The 21,024-nt window shown below is 36.7% G+C and overlaps 1 protein-coding gene across 3 annotated transcripts in view; it reads left to right on the plus strand.

Moving 5' to 3' along the window:
• The window catches only part of PRMT3 (protein arginine methyltransferase 3), a 139,936-nt gene that overhangs the window by 105,363 nt on the left and 13,549 nt on the right, over positions 1-21,024 (plus strand). The window contains exons 14-16 of one of the 3 annotated variants that reach the window (XM_074401235.1): positions 13,367-13,417; positions 13,608-13,695; positions 18,813-18,857. In XM_074401235.1, the coding sequence (XP_074257336.1) occupies positions 13,367-13,417; positions 13,608-13,695; positions 18,813-18,857 (184 nt within the window). Of the gene's footprint in view, positions 1-8,165; positions 11,810-13,366; positions 13,418-13,607; positions 13,696-18,812; positions 18,858-21,024 lie in introns of those variants that run through there. The other 2 variants (XM_003919914.4, XM_074401236.1) reach the window with 2 other exon arrangements.

Genomic DNA, 21,024 nt, shown 5'->3' on the forward strand with positions numbered 1-21,024 from the left:
ATTTTCCTTTTTGATTCAGGCAGTTACTCCTAGAATAATGGCCTATAAGGAAGTAATCTTCCCAAGTTCAGATTTATTTTAACTTAGGCCCTGACAGACACCATCATGAATATTGCCATTAAGGTCTTCTAAAAATCCTAAACCTAATGCTTACAGACATCTTATGTATATGTATGTATTAATAGGAGGAATTCAGTCCTTAGGGAAAGATGAGTCAAATATTAGAAAAACAAATCTGATACATATACCAGGTAGCTCAGAATGTACCTTATAGTATTTGCCAAAGTATTATCTCTGTCTCTAAGAGTTCTCTAAAAATCAGTTCTCAGCAGATGAAAATAAAATCAGAGGAAAGTTTAAACAGTGGTAATGTATCACTGTGGTTAAAGCTCCAGCTTTTTCATCTCAAATGGAGATAACACCAGTACCTGTCATCTAGGTGTTATTTTCAGTGATAAATGAGGTAATTCATGTAAATATTTACCACTAAAATGGCATATAGAAAATGTTCAACAAAAGATCCAAGTAATATTTAATCACTTTCCTGTCTTACTGTATTCCTAAAGAAAGGACCGTCTGTGTTTATTTTTAACTTACTTGCTTATGGAAATTTAGGACTGTGATTTCATAGGTGGGATTTACTTATTTCATGAACAAACCGATTTGCCTTTAAGTACCACCTTAAAGACCAGTTTCTTTACAGGCAAAGGTATGCAGTGAAAACCCTTAGGTCTCTCTGCACACTTGAAAATCTAAAGAAATTAGTTTCTTTTGAAATGCTGCCTCTCAAAGCAAGACCACATCCCTCCTACCTACAGTTTGGCAAAGGATCATGTTTTTAATTTTACACCACTAAGACAGTGATGTCACTATTACAGAATGCCCTTTCCTTTAACAAGAAATATGTCCTGGCTCTTTTTTTCATTCAGCATCTAACGCAATGACTATGGGATGGGCGACACTTAATTTGGGCCCCAGAGATTAAGTTGTTGTCTCACCCAGCAGTGTCCAGAAATTGCAACCAAAAAAACACTTGAAATTATAAAGCCAGAACAAAAGATAACTTGTATAATTATCTTCTTTGAAAAATGGGCAACTTCTTTTGTTTTCTTTTTTGTTTTGTTTTTTGTTTTTTTTGAGATGGAGTTTTGCTCTTATTGCCCAGGCTGGAATTCAGTAGTGCGATCTCGGCTCACTGCAACCTCTGCCTCCCGGTTCAAGTGATTCTTCTGCCTTAGCCTCCTGAGTAGCTGGAGTTACAGGTCCCCACCACTATGCCCATCTAATTTTTGTATTTTTTAGTAGAGACAGGGTTTTGCTGTGTTGGCCAGGCTGGTCTTGTTCTCCTGACCTCAGGTGATCCACCCACCTTGCAGGCTCCCAAAGTGCTGGGATTACAGACGTGAGCCACCATGCCCGGCCAAAAAAATGGCAACTTCTAAATGAAAAACATAAATAAGTACTACCTGATTTTTAGTTCCCACCCTACATATCAGGTACATAATAGAAGGGCTTAGGTGGTGAGGTGGTAGCCATCTTTTTACCTTTTCAAAAGAGCAAAAAAAAAAAAACTATTCATTTCAGAAAATAGGGTGTATCACATCTTCTATCTGTTCCTCTTTTATTTTCTGTTAAATAGTTCTTTCAGTGTTCCATCTGTTAATTTATACTATTGAAGGATTATAAAGACAAGTATTATTTGGTAGAATTTGGTCACCTAGACACAAAAATGAGTTTTAATAGTTTCAAGTTTTAAACTTCAACAGTCACAAAAGTAATTTCTTTTCTGTCCTGCCTTGATTTGAAAATTCAGTGTATCTGCTGGTTTGTTCAGGTGAACGAATTTTTGTTTGTTTGTTTTTGAGACAAGAGTCTGGCCCTGTCGCCCAGGCTGGAGTGCAGTAGCATGATCTTGGCTCACTGCAACATCCACCTGGGTTCAAGTGATTCTCCTGTCTCAGCCTGCTGAGTAGCTGGGATTACAGGCACCTGCCACCACACCCAGCTAATTTTTCTATTTTTTAGTAGAGTTGAGTTTCACCATGTTGGCCAGGCTGGTCTCAAACTCCTCATCTCATGATCCATCCAAAGCGCTGGGATTACAGACGTGAGCCACCATGCCCAGCCACGAACATATTCTTAAAATGTACTGTTTACTTAACACTGATAGTATTTTCTGCCATTTGAGGAACTAGGACTGGAACATAGGGCCTTTGCATGGGTAGTTTTTAGGGAAGATTGGAAAGCAGCATGAAAAATGGAGTGTAAGGAAACAGTAATCATTTATATCAAGTAGTGGAAAACTGATGATGTGTGATGGAGCAGGAGGAGACAAATCTAGAGAAGCAGTGGGCTGCAAGCCTTTTTTTTTTTTCTTTTTTTGTAATTTATTATACTTTAAGTTCTGGGATACATGTGCAGAACATGCAGGTAACAAGGGATGTGAAAGACCTTTTGAAGCAGAACTACAAACCACTGCTCAAGGAAATAAGAGAGGACACAAACAGATGGACAAATATTCCATGCTCATGGTTAGGAAGAATCGGCATTGTGAAAATGGCCATACTGCCCAAAGTAATTTATAGATTGAATACTATTCCCATCAAGCTCCCATTGACTTTCTTCACAGAATTGGGGAAAAAACTACCTTAAACTTCATATGGACCATAAAAGAGCCTGCATAGCCAAGACAATCCTAAGCAAAAAAAAAACAAAGCTGGAGGCATCACGCTACCTGACTTCAAATTATACTACAACACTAATCAAAACAGCATGGCACTGGTACCAAAACAGATGTAGAGCAATGGAACAGAACAGAGACCTCAGAGACAATGCCACACATCTACAACTATCGGATCTTTGACAAACCTGACAAAAATAAGCAATGGGGAAAGGATTCCCTATTTAATAAATGATGTTGGGAAAACTGGCTAGCCATGTGCAGAAAGCTGAAACTGGATCCCTTCCTTACACCTTATACAAAAATTAACTCCAGGTGGATTAAAGCTTTCAACATAAAACCTAACAACATAAAAACCATAGAAGAAAATCTATGCAATACCATTCAGGACATAGGCATGTACAAGCCTTTTTAAATGGCAGAGATTGCAAAAAAAATTATCGACATCATTTTTCATTAAAACAACATGTACTGAACACTATGTGTAGGCTTCTGTGCTAGGCACTATGAATACAACAAAGAATCAAAATGTAGTTTCCAGCTCTAAAGACATTCATTTAGAAGGAGAGGCCAACATAAATGGAGAAGTGTAATGTCATGTTTTGTAATAGAATTTAATAGCAGAGGCATATAAAAGACACCTTTAGTTTTGCATTCTCTTCCTTTCCTTGATCCCTGCTCGTCTTTAAGGTTTTACCCTAAGTGTGGCTTCTTCATGAAAGCCGTTCTAATACTGTATGTATTGTATTAGTGGGAAGTGATTAATTGTACAGATGACAGACAATGTCTCTGAAGTAGTTACATCTGATCTCAGTTTTGAATTACAAATAGGAAGTTACAAGATAAAGCATCTTCATTTCCTTTTACCAAAGGTTGGAACAGGTTGAACATATTTTATCTATTTATCATCTAACAAATAGTTTACTGAATTAATAAATTATACTGATTTCTTATAGTCCCTGAACATTCCAGGATATTTCATGCCTTTGTAACCCAGGCATTATGCTTAAGCAGTGAGGATATAGAGGTGAACTAAGAAATGGTGAGGCCGGGCGCAGTGGCTCAAGCCTGTAATCCCGGCACTTTGGGAGGCCGAGGCGGGTGGATCACAAGGTCGAGAGATCGAGACCATCCTGGTCAACATGGTGAAACCCCGTCTCTACTAAAAATACAAAAAATTAGCTGGGCATGGTGGCACGTGCCTGTAATCCCAGCTACTCAGGAGGCTGAGGCAGGAGAATTGCCTGAACCCAGGAGGCGGAGGTTGCGGTGAGCCGAGATCGCGCCATTGCACTCCAGCCTGGGTAACAAGAGCGAAACTCCGTCTCAAAAAAAAAAAAAAAAAAAAAAAAAAGAAATGGTGAGACTGCCCTTAAGGGGTTATTGGGATCTACAATTGAACAGACATTGAACAAAAAGTATCGTAAGTATAGTGAGTGTTATAACAGGGAGTGGAGGAACATTTAGTGGATATATTATCATAACCTACTCTGGGATTAAAGAAGGCTGCCCAGAGGAAGTAATGTTTAAACTGAGGCATAACAAATGAGGAGTTAGTTTAAGAATTGGGGGAGAGTTGTTACAGTGATAAGATTTGGGTGGGGATGCAGGCAAACCATATCTTGAGTTCCCAAATGTTGTAGAAGGGACCCACCAGGAGGTAATTCAATTATGGGGGCAGGTCTTTACAGCACTGCTCTCATGACAGTGAGTCTCACAAGATCTGATGGTTATTATAAAGGGGAGTGTTCATGCACAAGCTCTTTTTTGCCTGCTGCCATCCATGTAAGACGTGACTTGCTTCTCCTTGCCTTCCACCATGACTGTGAGGCTTCCCCAGCGATATGGACCTGAAAGTCCAATTAAACCTCTTTCTTTTGTAAATTGCCCAGTCTCTGATATGTCTTTATCATACAGGTAGAGGGCCTTAGGAAAAAGATTAAATTGAATAATCTTCCTGTAGTAGTGAGCCACATAAAATAGAGAAACCCTTTTGCTGAGAACAGCTAGAAATGTTGAAAAAAATGTTAAATGCTATTCATTTGAAGTTACCAAATAAGGAAGTACTACCAAGCCAAGACTCAGAAAAGCAGATAATCTGAAAAATGAGACTAACATTTGGGGCTGCTTTTGCCCTATAGGCATTTTCCAATTCAGAGGAAGGAGCTAAAAGACTTGTATAGCCCTTTTGATATAGTCTCATATGGGTAGGAATACAAAATGAGACCCTTACAGTTTTGCAGCACGTTGCGTTGAGACCAAAGATTGTGCCCAACAATAAGGTATGAGAGAGGTAAGGGAACCCTTGCACAGACTGCAGCACAGCTTCAAGTCATCTGGGTGGCCCAGGAAATCTCAAACCCTGACATTAGATTAAGATCTCAGTTTGCTCATGCCCCCAGGTTCTTTGCAATAACAAATAAAATTTCCTTCTGAAAGAAGTTTTTCAAATATTAATGTTCAAAACATTCAGAGGTTATCAGTCACACAAGGACACAAAACAACATGAATCAAGAACCAGTTGAAACAGTAGACAATAAAAACAGAACTGCAGGTACTCTAGGAATTAGTTATAGCAGACACTGCAGCCTGGGTGACGGAGCAAGACTCCATCTCAAAAAAAAAAACAGCAGGAAGCCTGGAGAGATGCAAGGATGAGACAGAGGGAAGGGCAAGAAATAATGTGAATACAGAAAAGGTCTTATTACACATACATGTAAATGAGAATCCCAGAGAAAAGGAGGATGAGAATATTACAATATTTCAAGAGATGATGGCTAAGAATTTTCCAAAACAGATGAAAGACAGCAACAATTTAAGAAATGCAACATAACCTAAATAGTCTGATTTTAAAATGTCATCCAATTGTAGGTATATATCTAAGAGAAATAAAAACATATGTCCACGCAAATGTTTATAGCAGTGTTATTTGTAATAGCTAAGAAATGGAAGTAATTCAAATATCCGTCACCTACACAATTGATAAGTAAAATTTGGCATATCCATTCAATTGAATATTATTCAGCCATAAGAATGAATGAAACATGATTACAACATGCTTAAACCTTAAAAACAGTATGCTAAGTAAAAAGACCATCTCTTTTATGATTCCATGTATAGGAAATATCCAGAATAGGTATATCTGAAGCCACAGATTGAATAAGAGGAGAATGGATGGAAGATTTCTTTTGGGGGAGATGAAATGTTTTTAAATTAGATTGTAATGATGGTTTCACAGATGTGAGTACACTAAAGAACATTGAATTGTATAATATAAATGGGTAAATTGCATGGTATGTGAATTATATCTCAGTTTAAAAGAGGGAAGAAAAACCCACACCTATACATATCCTAGTAAAACTGCAAAAACCAAAGGGAAAAAAAAATCTCAAAGTTGGTGGAGTTACGGTGCTGGAATTATCTTTAAAGAGCTAAGTAGACTATTAGATAATTTCTACAGTTGGTAAATTTTCAAACAATACAGCTGTGAAACTCACACCCAGATGAAGAAACAGAACATCTCAACACCCTAATAGTCACCCGTGTACACCTAGCTAATACAGGGTACCCTATGCCCTGTATTAGCTAGGTGCACAAGTAACAGTGGAATTGGGGGAGCAGGGGACAAGAACAATGGAATCAGAAGGAATTGTAATAATGATATTATCACTGTGCTGCCAGAAAATAACTGCCAATCCTGAATTTAACCCAACTAAGATGTCATTTAAAAATGAAGCTAGACAACTTGGCCAGACGCAGTGGCTCATGCCTATAATCCCAGCACTTTGGGAGAGCAAGGCAGGCAGCTTGAGGTCAGGAGTTCGAGGCCAGCCTGACTAACATGGTAAAACCCCGTCTCTACTAAAAATACAAAGATTAGCTGGGCATCATGGCATACACCTTTAGTCCCAGATACTTGGGAGGCTGAGGCAGGAGAATCGCCGGAACCCAGGAGCAGAGGTTGCAGTGAACTGAGGTTACACCACTACACACCAGCCTGGGCAATAGAGCAAGACTCCATCTCAAAAACAAACAAACAAATAACAACCACAAGAAGAATGAAGCTGAAACAAAAATATTTTCAGAGAAGCAGAAAAGAAGAGAAAGAATTTGCCTAGAAAATGTGTGCCAAAGGGGGTACCAAAAGATATTCAGGCAAACAGCAAATGATCCCTGATGGAAGGCCAGAAATTCAGGAAGGAATAAAAGTGAACAAAAGTGGCAAATATATACATACCAGTAGTTCTCTTAGGTATATGCCCAATGGCCATGGGTACACATATTTACTAAAACTGTTCAAGTGCCTGTCAGCAGTAGACTAAATTATATAGTGACATATACCTTACAGCCATGCAAATGATCTGCAGTAATAGAAATGAATTTCACAAACAATATTGAGGAAAATTAGCCAGACACAAAGGACTACCTGATGTATGATTCTGTATATATTGAAGTATAATAGGAACAATGAATCTTTGCTTAAGAGCATTAGGATAGGTTGTTAGCAGCATAGGTGCCTTGCAGAGTTTAGGGGCGCAAGGGAGACTACCAGGGTGCTCAGATGTTCTGTTTCTTTGTCTGGGTGTGGGTTTCACAGTTGTATTCAGTTTGAAAATTCAGCATGATATACAGTTACGTGCACTTTTCTGCATGTACATTATATATTAAGCATTTTTAAAATAGTTATTTCAGTGAATAATGGTTGTATAAAAGAATTTTGTGTTTATAGCTAGGAAGAAATTAGAGCAATTAAGGCCTGTGAGGTATCAATTTATGAAATGTCAAAGTATTTGTGTTTTAGACTCTGAAAATGATTTTTGCCCCCTGAAACCACTTTAATAAGCAATTTTGAAATTACAAGGGAGCAATCCCAACCAAATAAATTTAAAAGGAGTTTCAGTTATCTTGGAATATTCTAAGTAGATCAGAAATGAATTACATTGTGTTTTTTCAATAAAAAGTATTTTTAAAAATATTTTTAGACCTATTGTCTGTTTTACTACTGCCCATATTACTTGGTCTGCTTTTTAACACCACTCAATCTGGCAGTATCCCTTGAGAAGTATATAGCACTTAATGTGTATTGTTCCCTAGAGGAATCATGAAAAGAAAGAAAAGGTGCAGATTTTCTCTTGGGATACAATAGAAAATTAATTGAAAAAGGAAGAGCCCATAATTTAATGTATAGTTACGACTGGTGAAAAAAATCATAATATGTAATTTTCACATTTGTTGATTATGTCTTCTTAAATGCCAGTTATTACTAGCACAATTGATGCTCTGTATGTGGCAGCTTGTATAGCTTGTGTTTGTATTTTCATCTGCTTGGTTTATATACAATGATCTTAGCTGTAACATTCATTTTTATGCATTGTCTGCTTACTCTTTCTTTGCTTGCCTTAGACTCATCAGTTGGCTTTTGCATTCCATATTAAGATTTTGAAAGAAATACTTCAACCAAAAATGAATTGTATTTTTGTTATAGTGATTCTGCTGCATGGATTACAAGCACTCTATCTCCATGCTTGGATAAACTCCATCAAAAGCACATTATCCTCCTACTTCTGTGGCCAGCTGCCTAATTGTATCTGCTGTAACCACATGCTGTTGGAACATGATACCAATGAAGAACAGAAATGATAAATTACTCCCTGCAGGTGATAGTGATAATGATAATTTTTAATTTCCTTCTTCCTCATAAGGTCTAGTCTGATCTTATTTCATTGGTTGCCATCCTATTACATACACATGATGTGTCCTCGCTAAAGAAATACTCGTCACATCAAAATACATGAGAAAGTCATTTGTTTTTATCCCAAATCTTTGTTCTTCAAATAAGTGTATACTAAATGAACTGCATTTACCTTTATACATATAAACAAGCAAAACATGGCTTAAAACAGATTTTTTTCATGATTCAGTTTACAAATGCCGTGAGTTGTCTTCGTTTTTGTGAAATCCGCAAAGAGATGAGCAACTCATTCTAAAACTATTCTATACTGAGGAATATTTAAAATGTACAATAAAGTTACATGTTGTATTTTCCTATGTGCATCAAAGTAACTCTGGAGGATTCTCATAAAATTTCAAGACTATCCCAGAAATTCACTCTGTGCATGTATTTTTCTTTCATTCTGTTTTCTTCTATCATTGTTGTTTTATTAATTACCATTCATTGTCCCTTCTCTCACTCTAAGGAACTTTTATAACTGAAATTTTTAGTTGTAAAATTTTCTGTCTGTGGTATAATTCAGTGGAATTTTATTTAATTGTGACCTTGCCTTTGCAGATTAACCCAGCTCCTACAGATATATTTTAATTCTTTTTTTTTTCCTCAGCAGTTCTCATTGCCCTGACAAGATATAGATGTGAGACAAAGAAGAAATTTCTTTGTCTGTAGTCAGCCTTCAGACCTCTCTGATCTTTTACAAGCACATGTCAGGTTGTAGCTCCAGTTATTTATTGCCATTGCCTATTAGTCACTATTTGCTATGATTGTTTATTCTTATATGTGAATGACTTCCACAGAGAGAATTCATTGAAATTAACATTTAAAAGATGTAAAGATAGGCTGTCAAAGTGATGGTCAAAGGCTGTCAAGGTGGCCAAACTGTAATTGAAAATAGTGGCATGTTTATATTTTTCTGAATCACCTAATGTTTGGTTATATCATTATTCCTTATTTTTAAATAGCTTTGCAGAAATAAAAACTCTAATCATAATTCATTTGGTTTTACGTTACTATGTTTCAAGATTTTTTTCCCTTAATCTCTTTTAATTAAGAATTAGTGGCATGCAACTGTAGTCCCAGATACTCAGGAGGCTTAGGCAGAAAGATCCCTTAAGCCCGGGTACCATAGCGGGACTCCATCTCTAAAATTAAATAAAGTTTTTTAAAAGAATCACTTATACTGAAAAGGAAAAAAAACAAACACACACACCACAACCCCTCCCTGTCTCTGTAAAGGTCATTCTAAATCATGTTGGTGTTTGAGGGTAAATGCCCATTTTAAAAACAAACTCCCTTTTTTTCAGAGCAAAAATCTTCCCCTTTCTCAGCTATATGACTGCTGTCTAACAAGTAGATAGATTTTCTCCTCACAGTTTTGAATTTCAGGTGAACTTTTTCCTAATTTCTCCTCATGCTTCTATGGAACTGATTTAGTATTACTGTAAACCAAACCCCATTAGAAATGTAACTGTGCTTGAGTAGTCAAAGATACCATGATACATTTCACATAGATGCAATTTCAGATTTTTGTCATAGATCCTTTCCAGTGCTTATAATGAAGTTAACTATATCTTTCATTTTTCATTGTCTTAAAACTTAAGATTTCTTTCACTGTATTATTTAAGGACTGGAAATTTTTAAATGAAGTTGATACACAGATTTGGAGATTGATTAATAAGCATGTGTGGGTTTGGTGGCTCACACCTGTAATCCCAGCACTTTGGGAGGCCCCTCCAAAAAATGTGGGGAAAAGTAAATCCTAGTAAGCTAGTATGAGCTTTTGTGAAAATAAATTCGGGTTTAAAAGCAGCTTTTGTAACATATTCAAATATATGAAGAGAAACATTTCTAATTCTCATTAAAAAAAAGACTGGCAATAAATGTAGTATAACAGTTATAGAACTATAATTACAGAAAGATGAGAGGCTGGTACATGTTTTTACAAGATACACTAAAAATTTTAAAAACAAAAAGATATTTTAGAACTATGGGTTTTCTGTTCTTTTTCCAGGTTACCTTTTGGTAGCATTTCCCATCAACCTAAAGAACATCTTTTAAAATGTCTTCCAAAAAAGTTTATTGGAAATGAATTTTAGTTTTCCTTGACTTGAAAATGTCTTATATTTTGCCTTCATTCATAAATGATATTCTTACTAGATATAGAATTTTAAAACATTTTTCTTCATCAGTAGCTTTTTCTTTTCTCCCTGGACCACCAATGACATGTTAGATCTGTAGGTCTCCAGGGTCCTATAACATGCATTTTATTGCAGTCTTTTTCCCTTCTTCAAATTGGATAATTTCTATCAATCTTTATATTCACCTATTTTTTTCCCTGTCATCTCCATTCTGCTATTCAGCCCAGAAGTTTCAGTTACTGCATTTTTCAATTAAAATTTTTTCTTTTTTTTTTTTTTTTATGGTTTCTGTTTCTCTGCTGAGAATTTCTATCTTTTAATTCATTCCATTGTGTTTTCTGTTACCTTGTGGAGCATAGTTATAATTGCTGCTTTAAAGTTTTGCTTGATAGTACCAGCATCTGGATTATCTCAGAGGTGGCATCTGTTGTCTTTTCTCTCGAGAGTTGTTCAATTTTCTTGATTCTTTGTATGTTGAGTAATTTGAGATTGTGCCTTGGATGTTGTACATGCTATGTTGTGTGGGCTATGTGTCTTGTTAAAATCTTAAGAATGTTGATGTTTGGTGTTACAGACAGTCAGCCCAGGTAAATTAAGACCATAAGTTCTGTCTTCGTGTCTGAGTAGACAGTTGGCCACGTCTCAGTCACATTCTCTAAGGCTTTGTTATGCTTTATGAGGCTTTCTTGCTCATTCCTAGTTTACAGATTAGTCTGAGACTTTTACAGGTTTTTCAAATCTCAGGTCAGTTCTCTAGGCCTTTACTTTTTGGTTTTGTTTTTTTTTTCCATGCATGTTTTATTCAGAGGTTAATCCTGAGACTTGCACCAGTGATTCAAACTTTAGTTCAGTTCTCTAAGCTTTTGATAGGTGGGTTTGGATATCACCTGAAAATGCATAATTTGGGGGCTTAGGCTGAGACTTCTGCATTTCCTACATACAGAATTAGGAGATCTTTTCTAGCTCTCTCCTCTCCGTATTTGTCCCACATGTTCCATGCTTTTCACAATTAAAAATTATTAGTTCCGTTCAAGTTGTTAGTGCTTTAATAAACTATACTGACTATATAATAAGGCTAGCCATATTTGAGACTGAAGATGGTGCATGCCTGTGATCCCAGCTACTCAGGAGGCTGAGGCAGGAGAATGACTCGAAAACCCAGGATGGGGAGGTTGCAGTGAGCTGAGATCACGCCACTGCACTCCAGCCTGGGTGACAGAGTGAGACTCTGTATCAAAAAAAAAAAAAAAAAAAAAAGAGAGAGAGAGAGATAATGAAGACTAAAAATTTTAATTTGGCTAATATTTATTGAGAACCTACTGTATGACATTGTATTGGGTAAGGGGCATAGAAGTGAATTACACATATGCCCTCTTAAATAAATTGCAGTATAAGGCAAACTACAGTACACTTTCGTAACTAATGTAATAGAATGCATAATAAACACATTTGCTCAGCAAATATTTTATTGTATACTATGGGCCAAGTACTGCTCTGGGCACTAAGAGTATAGTGGTAAACAAGACAGGTATACAGGAATAAATTTAAGAAAACAATTGAATTGGTCTGTGAAGGGGCATCATAAGTATCCAGAAATCAACTGAAAAAAGTTATGTTTAGAAATACTCTAATTAACCACATGGTTTGTGTGATAATCTGTGGCTGAGTACTACATTGCTTTATAATTCTATTTGGCAGAATTAATAGTATTTTGATTCTCTCTTGGTATCTAAAATGTAATAAACCTCAAGGTTAAATATATTGAATTTGATTTGGACCCAATCCATATTAACTCTACAAGATCAATAAAATGTCACATTTTTAACAAAAGCAGCAGAGTACACAAATTAGCTTTATCATGATTTTTGAAAAAATTTGTGTCCTTTTTTTTTAAAAAAAACACTTTATAAGCTTAATGTAGTGCCAGTTTTAAAAAATGATTAAGTCTAGCTAGTTCTATTAGTGAAAGAAAAAGGAATGGTATTTAACTTTAACCAAAAATATCAAAATTACATATTTATCTAAATATGTTAATTTCTTTAGGAGATCTTTCTGTGTTATCACAGTAACCCTTAGAGCTCACTTTGGAGTTTTTCCTTTGAGTACTTTCTTCAACATAAGATTTGCGTAGTATTGTTCATTTAAAAAAAAAAAAAAAAAAGATCACATTTTAAAAATCTATTACATCACAAAAATAATCATAGTATTTGACTTAAAAATGGATGTACTAGAAGAAATTAAATGAACTGGCTTTGTATAAAAGAAGGTGTTTCAATTATTTATTGCTGTATAATAACCCACCTCAAAACTCTGGCTTGAAGCCAAAACCACTTATATCTATTTGTTTATGATTCTACAATCCAGACTGGACTTAACTGACTTGTGCTCCTGCCGGTCTTTCCTGGCATCTTTCATGCAGCTACAGTTGTCTGAAGGCTTGACTAGAGCTGGAGCAGTCAAGATGGCCTAACGCACAGGTGGACATCTCAGCTGGCAAGTGAGGATCAGTGAGGGGCCAGCTGAGCCTCTCTTTTCCATGTGTCTTTACCTTTGAGTGGTCTAGCGTGATTATTTGTGTAATAAAACAAATTGATTATTTGATAAGCCTTATTACCTTTATTATGTTGCTTCTGTGAGGAAAAGCCAAATTACATTATTTTGTTTTTACTTATAACATTTTTTCCAGGAAAGTATTGTTTAAGAGGTATTTAGTCTCTGAAATGGTTTCATTTGGCATGTCTTAAAAGACAATAATTAATTATTACATTATATAATTTGTTTAGTAAGTATTTATATTTCTTTTTTTTTTTTAAACAGGCAATTGCTGGCTACTTTGATATATATTTTGAGAAGAATTGCCACAACAGGGTAAGTATCATGGTTTATCTCATAAGAATTATTACAGAAGTACATTATATTTTATTTTGTGCCCCAAGGTGTTTAATCAGAAGCATTTTGCTGTTGTAAGCAGTTGGGGCTTGTGTTTGGTGTAGATTAATGTACCATGATATTAAAAATCTTGTACTTTATCAGATACTTTTGAACTTTACCAATTCAGGTTGTGTTCTCTACGGGCCCTCAGAGCACCAAAACACACTGGAAACAAACAGTATTTCTACTGGAAAAGCCATTTGCAGTTAAAGCAGGTGAGAAAGAATAGTAGGGGGGAAAGTATCTTATTCATTCTGAAGTAAATGATATTCATTTTACAACCGCTTTTTATGTGCACACTATATTTGATGTCTTTTTTTTAATTTTTTTTTTTTTTTTTTGAGACAGAGTCTCATTCTCTCACAGAGGCTGGAGTACAGTGACATGATCTCAGCTCACTGCAACCTCCATCCCCTGGGTTCAAGCAGTTCTCCTGCCTCAGCCTTCTGAGTAGCTGGGATTACAGGCGTGCATCACCATGCCTGACTAATTTTTGTATTTTTAGTAGGACAGGATTTCACCATCTTGGTCTTGAACTCATGGGTTCAAGTGATCCTTCTGCCTTGGCTTCCCAAAGTGCTGGGATTACAGGCATGAGCCACTGTGCCTGGCTTGCACACTCTATTTCAAGCAATATAACAGAAGTTAAGATATTCTGAGAGCTTACCATATACATAAATTTTAGATGGCATATCATTTAAAGATAAACTCAAGAAAATTTTTTATTTTACATCTAATTTCTGCCAGCTAAAATAAGATTACATAGCTCTTAAAGTATCAAAAAATAATTCAGAAAACTTTTTAAGGAAATAAATAGTATTTAATAAGTTACAAATATAACTAAAAGAAAATAATTTTTCACCAAGTGACTAAAGGAAAATATCACCAATAAAATATGAGTTAAAGACTATTTCATTCAGTAGTTACTATAGGCCAGGCACAGTGGCTTATGCCTGTAGCACTTTGGGAGGCCAAGGCTGAAGGACAGCTTGAGGCCAGTTTTTGTTTTTTGAGACAGAGTTCTCTTGTCACGCAGGCTGGAGTGCAGTGGTGCAATCTCAGCTCACTGCAACCTTCGCCTCCTGGGTTCAAGCTATTATCCTGCCTCAGCCTCCCAAGTAACCAGGATTACAGGTGCCTGTCACCCCCCCAGGTAATTTTTGATATTTTTAGTAGAGATGGGGTTTCACCACATTAGCTAGGCTGGTCTCGAACTTCTGACCTCAGGTGATCCGCCCACCTCAGCCTTCCAAAGTTCTGGGATTACAGGCATGAGCCACCACACCCAGCTAAGGCCAGTTTAAGATCAGCCCAAGCAACACAGCAAGACCCTATCTCTACAGAAATATCAAAATTGGCTGGGCAGAGTGGCACAAGCCTGTAGCCTTAGCTGCTTGGAGGCTGAGGCACGAGGCTCGCTTGAGTCTGCAGTGGGCTGTGGTCACACGACTACACTCCAGTCTGGGTGACACAGCAAGACCCTCTCTCAAAAAAAAAAAAAAAAAAAGTTATTGCATTCAAAATGTATTTGTCTTTACATTCTCTCTACTGCCTCCTCTCTACCCATCCAAATCTTATGCAGTGTTGAAGGGCTAATCAGATTCTATTTTTTATTTTTAAAACTCAAAGATTGTTCACTCACATTAGCGCCTATAGTTCTGACATACTTAATACATTTCACTCTAGAAGTCAGAATTTGATTATAGGATTTAAAAATGTAAACTGCTTACTACGTGTAACTCTTCTTGTACCACCTTCTCTGAAAACCTCCTGAGGGCAGGATTAGCTGAATGTGTAACAAGCTTCAGTGAAAAAAATCCAACTTTTCTAATAACTCAGGGAAAGACTAACTGAAACCATGAGATACTGTTTCTTGCCCATCAATTTGGGGAAGAAAATACATAAAGTTTAACAATGTCAAGTGCGGGCAATAATGTAGCCAAGTGGAACTTTCATAGTCTTTTGCTGGCTCTTTTAATTAGTAAAACTTTAAAGAACAGTTTGATAGTATCAAGCTAAGTATAGATGTACTATCCCTACAGCGAAGCAGTTTTTTCCTAGGCGTGTATTCTGAACAGTCTTTCCCAGAACATGTAAAAATCTTCATAGCAGCATGGTTTATAGAAGGAGAAAATTGGAAATAACCTTAATTGTCCATCAGTAGAAGATAAATAAATGTGGTAGTTGCAGAATAGTATCTAGAGCAGGTTAAGTTATGTATATATGTTTCTGTCAAAAACAACATTGAAGCCAGGCATGGTGGCATATGCTTATCCCAGGTACTTGGGAGGCTGAGGCCAGAAGTTCCCTTGAGCCCAGGTGTTCGAGGCTGCAATGAGCTGTGATTGAGCCACTGTTCTCCAGCAGGGGTGACACAGCAAGACACTGTGTTTTGAGGAATTAAGGTAGGGGAGGCAACATTGAGCAAAAAAGAAAATTGCAGAATGAGTCTGACAAGATACCGTTTATGTGAACTTTTAAAACATGTAAATCAACTATACATGTATCTAGTAAAAGTATGAAACAAGCCATTCAGATTCAGCATTGTGGTTACCTCTGGGAAAGGATAGAAATAGGATTAGGGCAGGCTACAACGGGGGGTCAATGTCATATAAAAGATATATAAAAGAAAACTTAAAAATTGAAGGAACTATAATAGAATATTAAGATTTAACAAAGCTGAATGGTGGGCTCTTTATTATAGTGACCAGGTGGTTATCAATCTCTGTTTTAAGTATTTTATAAATTCTGTAGCTTCAGTTTCACTGTTGGTACATAAGTTGAGTTTATTAAATGCAGATAAATAGCAGGGTGAAACAGCATCTTGTCATTTTCTCACTTTGAAGTTGCAAGTGATACAGAACTAAAACCTTTGCTGCCATTTTCTCTGTCTGCAGAAAGCTTGAACACAACGAAACTGAAATGAGGCAAAAACAAATGAGGTCCTTTTAGCCTCATTTTTGGTTTTCTGTAGCTTTGGTATTTGGATTGCTTATCAAACTTGAAAATTTTGCTTTTTTTCTTCATTGTAACCATTTTAAAGGCAGTACTAGTTCATGATTTAATCATGAGGGAGATTTAAGATAGCATTTGAGTTTGATTCTCAAAATTTTCTCCTACCTCATTACAACAAAATATTGTTTGATGACTAGTGAAGTTTTGAAATCCTAACTATTCTTTACCCACTAATCTTTAGAGCAGGCGTCCCCAAACTTTTTACACAGGGGGCCAGTTCACTGTCCCTCAGACCGTTGGAGGGCCGCCACATACTGTGCTCCTCTCACTGACCACCAATGAAAGAGGTGCCCCTTCCTGAAGTGCGGCGGGGGGTCGTATAAATGGCCTCGGGGGGCCGCATAAGGCCCGCGGGGGGCCATAGTTTGGGGACGCCTGCTTTAGAGTAATTGGTTAGTGCTTTGCTCTTAGACATTTGTAGAATATCATGAAGGAGATACGTGATGTGAATGCTGCCTGCTGGCACCACCTATGTTTCTTTTACTATTGAGGTGTATGCATTTGTATTTAAATAGACCAATATATCACAAAATATTAAAATCCCCTAAGAGAGCACAAGCTGAAGAAAAATTTTAAGAGGAAATTTTGCAGTTGGAAAAACAGTCATTTCTTAGCTATGAAAGTATAAAGAAGGGATCATGTAAGTAAGTGTAACACTTTTTTTCCCCCTTAATCTTGCTAAGCCTTTGATGGTAGCACTAACGAATAGATGTTGGAAGTCATAGAGCAGAGTACTGAAGTGGATAAGCTAATCAGAAGACAAGCTCATAAAATCTATGGGAAGACTTTTGAGTTTTAGACGATTAGCAAGATGTGTATGGAGGATGAAATGCACGAGGTCAGGCAAAGTAGTTGGAGCAAATTGTTCAAGGAGTTCTCAGTTCACACAGGGCTGCAAGGGGTTTACATTTCTAGCTTAAAAGCTATCTAGATCCTCTGTAACAAATCTTAAAAGCAAGCCTTAAAAGGAAAAATGCTGGCCGGGCGCGGTGGCTCAAGCCTGTAATCCCAGCACTTTGGGAGGCCGAGGCAGGTGGATCACAAGGTCAAGAGATCGAGACCATCGTGGTCAACATGGTGAAACCCCATCTCTACTAAAAATACAAAAAATCAGCTGGGCATGGTGGCACTTGCCTGTAGTCCCAGCTACTCAGGAGGCTGAGGCAGGAGAATTGCCTGAACCCAGGAGGCGGAGGTTGCGGTGAGCCGAGATCGCGCCATTGCACTCCAGCGTGGGTAACAAGAGTGAAACTCCATCTCAAAAAAAAAAAAAAAGAGGAAAAAAGCTAAGCTGCAAGTAACCTAGTGCCCACAAAGGAAAACCATAAAATGGAGACATTCAACAATATAAAATTATTGATGTCCAGTATTCAACCAAACATTGGGTGCAGGAAAATGCCTGATAGGAACAGACCCAGGAATGATGAAATTAGCAGACAAGCATGTTGTTAAAAAATATTATAACTTTGCCTACAGGAACATAGCGAAGAGAATGTGAGAAGATATTTAAAGTGACAATGTCATTTGATGGAATTAATGGCAGAAGAGATCAGTGAAATACATAGCAATAAAATGTATCCAAAATAAAGCAAGGAGAGAAAAAACATTTAAAATAACAATGAACACATCCACAGTAGCCTATGGGAAAATATCAAGCACTCTATCCTAGTCCTTGGAAGAATCTGAGGGAAAAATAGGGTATGGTGAGGTGACAGGGACACGAAATACATTTGATAAAAGCGATAACCCACAGATTGAAGAACTCAATTAACCTGAAAAAGGATAAATTCAAAACAACACCAAAACATATTAAACAGTGATTCTTGTTTTAAAAAAATCTTAAGCCAGAGTAAAAGGAAACATCATAGAAGAACAAAGAAATAACCTTAGAATATTCATCAAAAACCGGCTGGGTATGGTGACTCATGCCTGTAATCCTAGCTGTGGTGAGCTCTGATTGCATCACTATACTTCAGCCTGGGTGCAGAGCAAGACCCTGTCTCTAAATTAAAGAACATTTTTTTTTAAAAGAAGATAGGGAAAAGGACATAAACAGATGAACAGATAAAAAACAAATAGTAAGATGGTAGAGTTAAATTCAAAAACAAATAGTAAGATAGACTTAAATTCAGACTTAAATAGACTGATAATTACATTAAACATGAAGGATCTGGACATCTCAATCAAAAGGTCGAAATAGACTGAATAGAACTAACTAAACTCCAAGAAACACACTTTAAATATGAAGGCACTGAAATTCCAGTCTTAGGTAAGGTGTTAACGGCACATTCTATCCAATCTCTCCCACCAAATACAGCTATAAAACCAGAGTGCATGGAGCAGCTATTAAGATCTCTGAAAAGTAAGTAATAAATGGGAGAAGAAGACCAGAATTCTAAGTACCACCAAGCTTGTGGTAAATTTATGAGGTTTTCCTCCAATATCCCCCAGCTTGGACTCCCGATAGCCTGAAACCTAGTTGGTGATCAGCACAGACAGCCAGAGCGCCTGGAGGAACAATGAATAATTGAATTTGTGATTTAAGAAACAATATCATTTACAGGAGCATCAAGAAAAATTAAAATCTTAGGAATAAATGTAACAAAATATATGCAAAACCTGTACACTCAAAACTATAGAACATTGCTGAGAGAAATTAAAGAAAACCTAAATAAATGGAGAGATATACTCTGAATTGAAACACTTTATACTGTTATAGTGTTACTTCTTCATAGAATTTTCTTTTTTAATTCAGTGCAATCTCAGTCAAAATCTCAGTTTTATAGAAATTAATGGGCTGATTCTAAAACTTACATAGAAATCAAAAGCCTACAATAACCAAAATAACTGAGAAAGAACCACATTGGAATCTTTATGCTGTGTTATTTCTAAACTTACCACAAAAGGTTACATTAATCTATGCAGTATAGTAGCAGTGTATATTATAGCCATATAAGTCAGTATAACAAATAATCCAGAAATAGACCCACTCTTGTATAATTAATTACAAATGGGCGGTGTTGATTTGAAAGGGTAATCTTTTGATTGCTGCTAGAACAAGTAAATATTGGTGTGAGAAAATAATGATTCTTCACACCATATCCGAAAACTAACATACATAAAAACTATGTGGATCATAAATGAAAATCTAAAAGCTTAGAACTATAAAACTTTTGGAAGATGGGAGATAATATTTGAGACTTTGGGGTGGTTTATGAAAGTAAGATATTGGCAATATTCAAACACATTTTATGTAAGGAATGCCTTACTCCTCATTGGACAGTCAATATCTTCAGGATAAAATACAGACTCCTTACCATGACCCTTTGCAATCTGACCCTAGTTTTTCATCATATCCAACCCCATTCTTTTACAACCCCAGGTAAGCTCATATACTCCAGTTGTACAGATTGCTCATTTTAAGCTCATTTTCTTTTTCTTGCTTTTGTCCAAGATATTTTTCTATCCAGAAGATTGTTTTGACCTTTCACTTAATAAAGTCCAACTTACCCTTTATGGCATAGCTAATTTCTGTAAAATTTAAATGCTTTAAAGCTAATTGCTCCCTTCCTTGATTGCCCAGGTAAATTCATATACACTTTTGTTACAACTTGGTATGCTAGAGTTGTAATAGATGAGTTATTTACCTCTCTCATTCCTTCTTAATCTGATGTTGTATTTGACATATTATAAATATTCTGCTGAATACATGAATAAGTATAATAATATAGTCATTGAAATCTAATTTTCTCCATCACCTTGGGTAACACTATGCCAAGGTCACCTAGTGTCCATATTTGGTTGGCCCATTTTGCCAACTTTGATGTTATCAGAAATTTCATCATGCTATTGCACTTGAGCAAGTTAGTATTCAAACTTATCTTGGTGTGGCTGAAATGAGTTCTCTGTGGTTACATTTAAACTAAAAGTAGCTTTTGACTCAATGCACTGTAAAATTTTTAGATAAAAGTAAATGAAGCTGTGAGTCTAATTTGGAAAAATTACTGTATGTAAAGCTTAGCGTTCAGAAGGTAATATGACAAGATAAGTAAAATATTGTCAATGTAACTTAGTGTTACTTTGCCTAGATGTGTATGTATTCATGTCTTCCGTAATGGCAAATCTTTTTTTGGTAATGATGACATGGGATTCTTTTGGTGCCACTTTGCCAGCTGGAAATCTCTGCAGCCAGCAGTGCCTCTGCCCAAGTTTTACTCAGCTCTGGGCTCACTCTGCTCACTCGGCCTGGCAGGCTGCACTGGGCTCATGCCCTGGAATCCATACCCAGCCCACAGCTAGGCTGGGTGTGCCTGACCTGCTTGGCCTTGGGCACCAGCATCTGCATGAGAGGATGCAATGGTACCTGAAAACTGGAAGCTGCCAGCAACTGCGGAGCCTCAAGGGGTATTATGACTCTCACCCAGGGAGTTCCCAGTTCTGAGCCCCCAAGAACTGTTACAGCTCTCTCTCCTTACTGCTGCCCACAGCACTGCAAATGGGAGGCGTGTTACATGTTTGTGTTACAGTTC

Source organism: Saimiri boliviensis, chromosome 6, assembly GCF_048565385.1.
Source record: "Saimiri boliviensis isolate mSaiBol1 chromosome 6, mSaiBol1.pri, whole genome shotgun sequence".
NCBI classification, from domain to species: domain Eukaryota; kingdom Metazoa; phylum Chordata; class Mammalia; order Primates; family Cebidae; genus Saimiri; species Saimiri boliviensis.